General features: G+C 50.6%; 1 protein-coding gene across 1 annotated transcript; it reads left to right on the top strand.

Annotated features, from left to right (window-relative positions):
* The first annotated feature begins 2,020 nt into the window (after window positions 1-2,020).
* Window positions 2,021-10,818, top strand: TFAP2C (transcription factor AP-2 gamma). The gene is made up of 7 exons (XM_015881805.3): window positions 2,021-2,243; window positions 3,278-3,754; window positions 3,955-4,006; window positions 5,190-5,412; window positions 6,056-6,174; window positions 7,521-7,662; window positions 9,141-10,818. The coding sequence occupies exons 1-7, from the start codon at window positions 2,196-2,198 to the stop codon at window positions 9,424-9,426; spliced, it is 1,347 nt and encodes a 448-aa protein (XP_015737291.1). The 5' UTR covers window positions 2,021-2,195; the 3' UTR covers window positions 9,427-10,818.
* The last annotated feature ends 397 nt before the right edge of the window (window positions 10,819-11,215 follow it).

The raw sequence follows: 11,215 nt of genomic DNA, 5'->3' as shown, positions 1-11,215 counted from the left end.
AATAAGTCAGGAAAGCTGCCACCTGCCAGGAGCCACCTCACCTCCCAGCTGCTCCATCGCCTCCCGCCCGACCCGCTTCTCTCCGGGTTAGGTGTGAACGTTGGGGGGAGGAGGATGCAGAAAGCCGCACTTCGCAGCGTTCCCCACCCCCCAACCCTCGGAAGAGGCCCGGGGTGCCCCGAGCGACCCTCGATAGCAGCACCGGGGCCGGGCTCGGCAGCGCCCCGGAGTGGGGGGGTGGGTTCCGGGGATCCCTACGAGAGGGGTGGCCGCGAGGGCTGCGCTCCACACCCCGTGCTCAACATCCTCTGCTCTCGTTTGTTTTCTAGGAAGCCAAGGCGTCCTTTTGTTTTGGTAATTTCTTCTAAACCCCTCTTTCACTGCTCTACTTACCTATATTATATATACACATGTACATGTAATCAAACAACGAGCTGAATTCGTCTGGGTTCTTTGTCCCACTGAAGTAAACAAAACGAAGGTGTTCGGATCTTCAAAACATCAGGGCAAAAAAAAAAAAAAAAAAAAGAAAAAAGAAAAAAGAGAGAAAAACTGCGTCGCCCCTCAGTGTGACGTTTGGGAGCAGAAGGGAAACGGTGGCATAAACGCCCACGTCGCTGCACCGCATGATGCCTTCGGGAGGAAGGAGGGAGATCTTCCCAAACCTGGGGAGCTCGACGGTTCCCCTCCTCGTTTCTCTTTAAATCCATCTTGTCCCTTTAATACAAATGAACTTTAAGCTCCCCCTGTCTTTTATTATTTAGATTCCTAGTCTTAATGACGCCAGGAGCCGCGCGAGCACACTCGCTAATAATCGTCGCGAACTGCATTTCAAAGAAACATCCCTGGAAGAAAAACACCGTCGTTAAAAAAAATAAATAGAGACTCCACCAAAAATGATAATGCGGAGTCCCGGCTGCTGCTGGGCTCAGCGCAACGCTGCAAATCAGCACCTGCGTGTCAGGTCGGGCTGATAACACCAACCTGCAGCAGCCCCGTCAGCCTCGGATTTCTTTTTGGATCGTTCATTTGATCGGGGAGAGGCGCTGAGGGAGTTTGGTTTTAATTGTTATTGGTGGTGTTTGTTTTATTTTTTAATTCCCCGATCTTCAGGATAAAAAATGACGGAGGTTCGGTCAGGACGGGATCCCGGTTCCGCTCGCGGCCTTTTGGAGCAGCTGCCGGGTCCGAGAGCTGCGCGCTGCCCGGGCTCGGCTTTGTCCCGAGAGCAACAAACCAGCAGCCGCCGCTCTCGTGCCAAAGTGCGGCGATCCGGACCTTCCAACAGTGCGAGATGTCGCTGCTTTTGAGCACCGTGTTCATTCTGTCCCAGGCTCAGCGCCGCACGGATGGGGCGGCTGCGGGGGCAGCGCTCTGTGCCGTCGGATGGAAGCGCGCTCGGTGACGGCTGCGTGAAAGCCGCCGCACCGCAGCGCATCGGGGACGCTCCATCAGCGCTGTTTTACCTAGGAGGGATTGAGCCCGGCTGCAACAACCTTGTCGGATAATTAAGCAAATTATACTTTAACCATCGGTAGTTTACAAGTTGTAATCAGTAATTCAAACTCCCGACAATTATGCAAATCGCGCTCGGGCTGCTCTCGGACTTTTTCTCGCTTTCGCAGCGAGGGTTTTGCCGGCGTTCCGAGCAGCAGCCGCGTGAGTCCGGGCGCACTTCCACGCGGGGGGGGGGGAGGCCGAACAAACAGCCACAGCTCCCACCAAAAATAAACCACAGCCGCGGAGACGGAACGCGGCACTTCAGGGGCTGCCCTCCTCGCAACGCACCCGCGGGCAGTGCCCACGCGTGACCCCTTCCCGCGGGCCGGGGCCGCTCCAAGGGTGGGTGGGTGGGTGGGTTGGGGGTCCGGCCCCGCGCAGCCTCCGCGGGCGCGCAAGGAGTGGCTTAGGGCCACGCTGCCTCCTGAGTGGCTGCCGGCCGTGGCTCCCGAACCATCCCTGGGGAGGAGTTATGATAATCCTATTGCCATTAAGGGCGTCTGGGCAGAGAAAAAAACCCGAGTGACCATTAGAGCGGGGGTTTAGTCCGCCAGCAGCCTTCATGCCTGCCAACTGAGCTCCGTCCGGGGGGCAGCTCCTCTTCCCCAGCGCCGACGTGGATTTACCGCCCGTGGGGGGGGGCTGAGCTCTCGTCTGCTTTCGGTACCGCACACCTGGGTTGGACGCTGGACGCCATGTTGTGGAAACTGGCAGATAACGTCAAGTACGAGGAGGACTGCGAGGTGAGAGGAGCGGGGAGGGGGCGGCGGGGGTCGGCTTGGCGGTGCGGGGCTCTCCCCACTCGGTGGCGGCTGTACGCGTCCCTCCGCCACACGAAGTCCCTCCGCTCCCCGAGCCCTTCTCCTTTTGCTTTTTACTTCGTTTAGGATTTCTGTTTATTATTATTATTATTCTCCACCAACGTTTTTGGACGTTAAAATAAAAGGGGCATCCCTAGTTGCGAGGAGCCGCAGGCAGCGCCTTGCGGCACGGGGTTTTGCCCCCGTACAGTGAGTCGGAGCTGTAACAGGACGGAGCAGCCCCGAGCGCCGCAGTTGTCGGAGCGCTCCGGGGGAACGAGCGCAGGGAAAGCCACGTTGCGCCCTTCCCGCAGCCTCTCGGGGTGATCCTGGGCTGGAATCTCAGTCTGCCCGGTTCTGCCGGTCGTCGGCTGCAGCAGATTAGCTGGAGCCCCCGCTTCACGCTCCATTGGGACCCTATTCACCACCTATTAACCAGCGCTGTTACTTTAACGACCGTGAAGCCTGAAACTGCTAAATCTCGGGATTTCGTGTAGACGTTTAGGCTTTGACTGCTGAGATTTGAAGCGGGGGTTGGGGTCCCGTTTCGACCGCGCTACGAAGCCGTCGGGGAGCGCCGTGCGGTGCTGTGAATGGGGAGCCCTTCCTCGGGGCGCGGAGCCGCCTTTGCTGCGGGCAATGCGGGCCTGGGTGGAAGCTTGACGGTGCTTTTAATTGTTATTATTTTCGTTAATGGTTGTTCTAAGTTGTTGATAAGTTCTTGGAAGTGTAGGGGTTACTGCAGCGTATTTGTGATGAAACTTGTGGGAGTTGGTTCTTAAGCTCATCCCTGGAAGCTGGGCTGATTTCCTACGAAATACCCGAAAATAGAGAAATGGCAGCTTTTGCCTCCCCCTCCTCATCCTCCCTCCCTCCCACATTGTCCCCCGTTGTCTTGCCCCGAGCGCACGGTGCCTGCTGCCAGCAGCCCCTGACCGCCGCCTCTCTTCTCCCTCCCCCTTCCGTGTGATTTCCAGGACCGCCACGATGGGAGCAGCAACGGGAACCCGCGTCTCCCGCACCTCTCGGCGGTCAGCCAGCACCTGTACAGCCCGGCCCCGCCGCTCTCCCACTCCGGAGCCTCCGACTTCCAGCCTCCTTACTTCCCTCCCCCTTACCAGCCGCTGCCTTACTCCCAGTCCAGCGACCCCTACTCGCACCTCGGGGACCCGTTCTCCATCAACCCGCTGCACCAGCCGCCGCCGCCTCCCCCCAGCCAGCAGCAGAGCGCTTGGCCCAACCGCCAGAGCCAGGAGCCCGCCGGGCTCCCCCCGCACGGCCGCCCCGGCCTCGTCCCGCACCTCTCGGCGCTGGAAAGCGGCTCGGCCGGCGGCCGTCGGGAAACGTTCCGGCGCTCCGACCTCTTGTTGCCCCACGGGCACGGCCTGGATGCCTCGGCGCTGGCCGACAACCTGGGGCTCCACGACATGGCCCATCAGATAGAGGATGTACAGGTAACCACCCCTCACCCCCGGACCCCGCAGCTTGCGGATGCTCGAGCGCTCAGCCCAGCTTCGCCGCTTCACCCTCGGACTGAAAGTCGCTTTTTCTCTCCTCCCGGCCCTCAATGGGTCGGGTTGGGCTTCGCGACACCCCCCAACTCGTTCCTCCTCACGTCTCGAGATGCAAAACTTTTTCTCGTTTCTCTTTGCAGAACGTGGAAGACCAACATTTATTAATGCACGATCAGACAGTCATTAGAAAAGGTGAGTACGGCGGCACACCGCTCACTTTCCCTTCTCAATAATCAGAGCTGGGTGGTGCACGGACGCTCCATGATCTCCTGGAGTGGAGCTGGGGGTGGTTGTGTGTGCGCTGCGTTGGGGTCAGCCCCGGGGCCATCCGTCCCCACCTGTCGGTGGTCGTGCCTTGGCTGTGCCACCCCCGTGTGCGGTGCTGGGTCGGGCGGTGCGGGGCTGCCGTCGTCCTGCAGCTGCTACCAGGGAGCTCAGCTCGGTGGCGGCCCCTTTTTCTTTCTTTTTTTTTCCCTATTAATCCCCTCGTTTCCCTCACTTGCCGTCAGCCCGGTGCCACGAGTCTGCTCAGCTTTACCTTAATCGAAGTGGTTTTGTAGCCGGGGAGTGAGAGCAGCAGTGACTCAGTGCAGAGTTTGGTGTGAGGTTTTGCGTAGTTTGGTTGTTTTTTGTTTTTTTTTCCTTTTGTTTTTAAACAAATTCGTGCTCAAAAAAAAAAAAAAAAAAAAAAGTCGGTGGAGGTTTTGCTTTGAAGACTTCAAACGAGCACCGAACTGAGGAAAAGCAGAAGTGCCGGGCAGGGCACTGATTGCTGCCTTCAGCTCATGGGAGAGAGATTTCGCTGTCAGATGGAGCGCGGCCGATTCCTTCCCATCAGGGACCGCGGCCCTTTAACCCCTTGGGGGTGGTGGGTCAGCGCAGGGGGCGAGCTCTGATCTGTGTTGTATTCGCCCTGTTCACCTGAGCGTTTCAGCTGTGCACGGCCGTGTTTTGCTTTCAGTTCTCCTTCGGGTTTAATCCCCCCCACTACTCCCTGTTATGAATCTGGGGGGGTTCAATTCCTCGTGTGTGTGGGGTGGAGGATGAGCCCGATGGAGCCCTTCCCTTGCCCTGGCTGAAGGATGCTGGCACAGCCTGCAGCCGGATCGGCTTCTTAGAAGAAAGGATTTGCTAACTCACACACTGCATCGTTGCTTTTTGGGATAGGACTTCATGTGCCTTTTAGTTGTTTCTTTTAAGACATGTTCCCTCGGCAGCTCCTTGCACTGGAACATGGCAGACCACAGCCCCATTCAGCAGTTCAGTGCAGGATGAAATTGCTCTCCCACTCTCCCCCCACACAAAGCAGACTCACTTGCTGCTTCTCGCTTCTTTCTCCGGTTCTAAAACACCCGCTGCCTTCTTCCTCCTGCAGGTCCCATTTCCTTAACGAAGAACAGCGCCCTGAGCCTCCCCTGCCAGAAGGATGGACTGATCGGGGTGGTCATTAACCCCAATGAAGTGTTCTGCTCCGTGCCGGGCCGGCTGTCCCTCCTCAGCTCCACGTCCAAGTACAAGGTGACAGTGGCGGAGGTGCAGAGGCGGCTCTCCCCCCCGGAGTGTCTCAATGCCTCTCTGCTGGGAGGTGTGCTCCGAAGGTACGCTGCAGCCAATACCGGTCACTTTCATAAAGTATTATTATTTTCTCCTATGTGCACATTGTGAGATTGCAGCCAGATGAGAACAATGAGGAGCTCAGAGCCCTTTATCAAACTTCAGCTTTTTAAGAAGCCCAGCAGCGCTGAATCCTAATGGGCTTTGGAAATCTGCTTTGCTCTCGTGCCTTGTATGGGGAGCAGTGCCACTCACAGCCCTGACAGCAGTGCTCCTCCTCTGCGTAACAGCGGATTTTGGGTCTAAAAACTGCTGGTGGAGCTTTCCTGTTCCTGTAACAAACCATCTCCCATGGAACCGTTTTTGGATTAAATCTCACCATCTCGTTTTGTCTTTACAAAGATGCTCCATCTGTCTGGGATGTTATTTTGTTATTTTTTAACACAATTTGCCTTCTGACTGCCCTATTCCAGCAGTGCTTTTTGACACATTTTCATTTTGACCTCTGCTGTGTTTCATCCTGGCTGGTTTGTAGCAAAGCGTTTAAAAGCAGGTCGTTGGGAAAAAGCCTGCTTTTGATCTTACCCCCACTAGAGCCCTATTGAATGTCAGGAACTGGAATTTCTCATCTTTATTTAAAAAAAGCCTCTTGAAGATAAATAAGACTTTTTCTTTTCCTAATTACAGAGCCAAATCTAAAAATGGTGGCAGATCATTAAGGGAAAAGCTGGATAAAATTGGTCTGAACCTCCCAGCTGGTAGAAGGAAAGCTGCAAATGTGACACTATTGACATCTTTGGTGGAAGGTCAGTCCTGAAAATGTCTTAAAAACAAACATTCTTTCCCTTGTGCACAGCTTTTATCCTCCTAGACAAAAGCATGGGAATGCCAGCAACTCAGTGGACTTCTGGAGGGGCTGGGAGGGTGGGGGTGTTTATTTTGAAGTGAGTGCAATGGGGGCAATGCAGCAACTGCTGTGCTGCTTTGGGCTGTGCTCCCCTCTGCCCCCAGTCCACACGCTGGCACAGGGGGGCTGTATGCCCCCACCACGGGGCCGGGTGCTGCAGGGAGATGCCATTCCTCCCATGTATGTGCCAGGCTCTGCAGAATGCCTTGTCTGTCCAGTCTGTGCTCCCTGTTTGGGGTTTTGTCTGAGGGTGTGTGCAGGGAAGGCAAAAGGGATGAAACTGAGTTTGGTTTCCCTTTGGGAAACTGGAGAGATGTGGGGAAGCTGCTCTGGTGCCTGGCCCTCCCTCAGCAGTGTCCTCAGAAGCTTTGCTAATAAACGCAGGCATATAAAGTGAGATTTATAGCTTCTGGCTTCCTGGTGGGAAACTGGAGCCCCTTTAATCTGCAGCATGTTATGTGGACCCTCTCGGTTAAGCCGAGTTGAAGGGTGTGTATATATGGATGTGTGTGACTGTGGGTTGTGTTTGTTGAAAGCAGCTCCTGGTGGTGGTACAACTTAAAGGGGGGTGGAAGCAGTAACTAAAACATGAAGAATGGTCCAGCAGTGACTCGCTGCTATTTTGCTGCTGCACAAGCTTGAGTAATACAGCAGCTTCCATTGAAAACGCTTGGAATTTAGATTTGAGAGCTTCTGTATGTATGCACACACACACAGGCATTACATGGAGCACTACTTTGTGCCAATCCATTTTTTCTTAAGCCTGATAAAATAACTCTAATGGAAAAGAAAAACCCCAAACAGCTGAGTTATCCACCTTTGGAAGGTGGTTATTAGAAAGCAGAGCTAGAAGTGCAATACAGGGAAAAATCTCTGAGGCTGGTGGAGTTGAGTTGTGTGTTTTCTTACATATCAGTGGGAAATCTGTTGTAGAACAAATTCCAGTCTTTGCTCTGCAGAGAATCTGCATAGAGACAAAAGCAAAGCTTTTCTTTCCAGTAAGAAGGCGAGGGAGTTCTATTTTGTAGCTGTCATCACGTCGGTTTTTCTTTCTTGATGGAAATTTACAAAGAAACGCTGATAATTACTGATTAGAGGATGGTAATGAATGGTATGGTGAAAAAAATAGAAGTGTTCCTTTCTAAACAGGAATAATACTTGAAGAGTTCACCCTGCTTTCATTTTCCTGATCTCCCACCAATAAATAGACGTTACAACATCTGTAATGAGCTCTCCCTGCTGCAGGTGAAGCTGTGCACCTTGCTCGTGACTTTGGGTACGTGTGTGAGACGGAGTTCCCTTCCAAGGCTGTGGCTGAGTACCTGACCCGGCCGCACATGGGCCGCAACGAGATGGCCAACAGGAAGAACATGCTGCTGGCTGCCAAGTGAGTGCGGGGCTGGGGGTGATCCAAGGAAATATATCCTGAGGTGTGACTGAGCTGAGTGCCTGGGGGCAGGTCTGGCTGGGGAAGCTGGGAGTGGAGGGCTGACCTGCTTCCATGGAGCTTCTGATGGGCACAGGGCTAGAACAGGGGGAGCTCGGCTGTGGGTCCTGGCTGCTGTCAGCAGTAACAGTGGGCAGATGTCCATCATGGGACTCTAGGAATTGGAAGCTGTGAATGGTCCCATTTCACTGTTGAAGCTGAAGGTGTTCAGTGTAAGGCAGCACTCAGCAGATGGGAAAAGTCCTTGTTCTTTACTAAATTCTTAAAAAATCTTGGGGAACAGTGGAGGGAAAGGTGAAGGGAGACGCTCTGTTAGAGCTCCTCTGCAAGGCACCTGTATCTGCATGACCCACCTGCTGAGCAGGGCCCTGGCAGGCAGCACCTGTTACTCTCGTTTTTAACCAGAGTCTGGAGCACTCGCTGTTCCCTGCCCATGCTGGGTTTAACCAAGCCTTCTCTTCTGGTCTGAGATGTTCTGTGTGGGGTTGGTGCAGTTCTTTGCTTTTGAAAGCAGAGATTCCATGCAGAGCATCTGAGAAAAGCCTGTTTATAACTGATGAGAAGAGTTGCCGTAGTTGTGTGCTCAGGTTAAGCAAGCAAAATCCTGTGCAGAGGTTCCACGCTCCACCTGCTGTTGATTTAATCTGGCCTTCCCTGAAAAAGAGACTGCTTTTACAAGATTGTGTTTCTTAGAAATAGATTATCTCTTTCCTATAGCTTGAACTTTATGCTTTCTATTGAGCACTAATCCTTTGGCTTCTCAGTATTATTATTGGCATTGCTATTAACACCAGTAACAGTTCTCTTTTGGAAGATGTTTGTGATTGAGAAATTCTGATAAAGTGATGATATTGTGAAGATTGCTCATCTCATGTGAAATCACAGCAAGGGGACAGATTTACAAGCAGCAAACAACATATGTTGGAGCGTTATTAACCATTCATGTTTTGCCAGGCATATGTGTTCTTGTTTGCAGGATCAGGGCCTGGGTCCCTATTAAACAGAGCATCTACGCATAATATGCACAACTAGATTGAATCTCCTGTTCAGCTGCTTCAGTCTTCTTAAATCACTGGGCTGCAGCTGCAGAAGTTCTCATAGCATCTGGCCCTAAATCCATGCTCTGCCTTAAATCCAGAGCGAAGGCTGCAGAGCTCAGCTAGCAGCCGTGGGGTGGTGTTCAGCTGAGTGGATCCGTGTTGGTGTGACACAGATCAAGCAGCAGGCTTGTCACGAACTGAACCTAAGGAATAAGCTTTAAATTTAGGTTGTGAAGAACACCGTTATCTCACTGTAATGAATTTCTGAAACTCAGTTCCTACATAGCTGCTAAATAGTTGACATGGACTTGGTTGTTTCATTTGCTTTAGCATAAATTTGCACCGTGGTGTAAAGCACAATCACTTTGTGTTTTGCAGGCAAATCTGCAAGGAATTTACAGACCTCCTCACTCAGGACAGAACTCCGCTGGGAAACACGAGACCCAGTCCCATCCTGGACCCTGGCATCCAGGGCTGTTTGACTCATTTTAGCCTGATCACACATGGCTTTGGGAGCGCTGCCATCTGTGCTGCCATGACATCCGTCCAGAACTACCTAAATGAAGCATTAAAAATAGCAGACAAAACATACATGAACACTGGCGACCAGAGCCCTGCAGAAACCAACAAAACCATGGATAAAATGGACAAGCACAGGAAGTAAAGGAGAAAAAAAAACACAACAGACTTTAGACTCTTCCTCCTTAACGCAGACTGGGAGCCTCTTGCCGGGGGGAACGTAGCAATTTGGGTACTTTTTTTTTTTCTTCTTTATTAAGAAAGGAGGGAAAAGGAAACGAGAACGACAAAATCATTTGGGATCTTCACTCCTCCTGGATCTGGGAGACAAGTCTTTCCAAAAGCTGCAGCGTCCGTTCTCTGTGGAATCAGTGACCTGAAGATAAGTACTTGGTACCCGCGTGTTGCCATCCTTTGCTGTAAAAGTGGTGCTATAAGGGTTGCTGATGGAAATATACGAAGGGATGAAATATGTAGATTGCTTTCGCACATCTCGGTATCTGGTGGCGACCGGCTTCGTGTGTAGTTCTTAAGAGACAGATTTGACATGGGGTGGTTATTTGTTATCAGATAAATTTTCAGGGTTTTATTCTCTCTTAATACAACAGCAGCAGTAAAGCAGTATTAAACAATGCTACACAGATTTATGTACATTAAAATTTTTTATGAACACCTGGAAATAGATTATTCTTTGTTTCTTTTTTTTTTTTCCCCTTTATCCCTTTATTTTCAGATTACCATAAGAGAGTGCTAAAATCCTGGTGGATAAAGTTATCTGATGGCATCGGACATACTTGTTTGTATGGAAACATTCAGGCTTTTAAACACTGCAGTAACGTTGGCTGCAGTTGAAATTATCTCGGTATTTTTTTAATGGGGTACAGGACAAAATGAAAATGCTTTTAGAAAGTTCATGTTCTGTGTCTGAGGGTATCGCAGCTTTATCCACATATTTATATTGTCTTTTTTTTGTAACTGGGGGGGGGAACTTGGGGGAAAAATAAGCACATAACTTCTTGGGTATTTTTTTTGCCTCGTAAGGCCAAAAACTAATTTCCAGGGAGGCTTTATGTGTATTAAGGGAAGCTTCGTGTTGAATGTAAATAGTAATTTATGTGTAATTTAATCGGATTTGTAAATAATGGTGAACTTTTTAATACTTTTTTTTTTTTATAAATGGGTTTTCAGATTTTAATTTTTGGTAAGTATTCCGAAGGTAATGGGTGTAAGCTAAACATATCTTTAGGTTTATGCACAGGTATGTTATACAGGGTATTTAAGACTTGGGGTTTTTTAATATCGCGATTCTTGCCACTGAAAATGGAATCTAATCTGAGGTGTGTGTTCACAAAGCGCAGTACCTTTGTGCATCATCCACCCAGCAGCTGACTAGACATGCAAAACGAGTGTGTGAGTTCGTGTGTATGTGAATAATGGAGATTCTGAACTATCTCTGCATATTTGTAAATGTTCCCTCTATAATTCTGATGTATATGATAACCATATAATAAAAAATATTCTGGATAGAGGCATGGAACGTTTTGTTAACTGAAAACAGTTTGGTCTTCTTTCTATACTTGGGGAATGCGGGGCGAGTAGCACTAAAGGACATTGTGTATTGAGTCATAATTGCAGCACTTTGTTCAGATTAACAGAACAGAAATACGGAGCTGTTTGCCAGTAAAACTAATGGTTTCAATTAAACATGCTATGCATCTCCAAGAATCTTTTTTTCTTTTCCCCCCTCTTCCTAAGATGTGATCATGCTGGCTGCCTATTTAAATAGAGCACAAACTTCAATTTAAACTGCAAGGCTTCCTCTAAATAAAAAGCAATCCCCGCAGCTTTGCCTTCCAGTGAATCTGCCTTTATTGGAATAATTTGTCTCTCTAATGATAAATATTTGCAAAATCCTGGCATGTGAAATGCGATAG

Source organism: Coturnix japonica, chromosome 19 (assembly GCF_054131305.1).
Source record: "Coturnix japonica strain WE chromosome 19, WE-NBRP24, whole genome shotgun sequence".
Classification (NCBI taxonomy): Eukaryota; Metazoa; Chordata; class Aves; order Galliformes; family Phasianidae; genus Coturnix; species Coturnix japonica.
The sequence above is the reverse complement of the archived record's forward strand: the minus strand, read 5'-3'. Positions and strand labels throughout refer to the sequence as shown.

What these genes read in the sequence shown, in the direction of transcription:
- TFAP2C (XM_015881805.3), top strand. Translation starts at nt 2,196, where the DNA reads ATGTTGTGGAAACTGGCAGATAACGTCAAGTACGAGGAGGACTGCGAG. An exon ending in ATCAGATAGAGGATGTACAG is followed by an intron (nt 3,755 to 3,954) that starts GTAACCACCCCT and finishes TTCTCTTTGCAG; the next exon opens with AACGTGGAAGACCAACATTT. An exon ending in AACATGCTGCTGGCTGCCAA is followed by an intron (nt 7,663 to 9,140) that starts GTGAGTGCGGGG and finishes TGTGTTTTGCAG; the next exon opens with GCAAATCTGCAAGGAATTTA.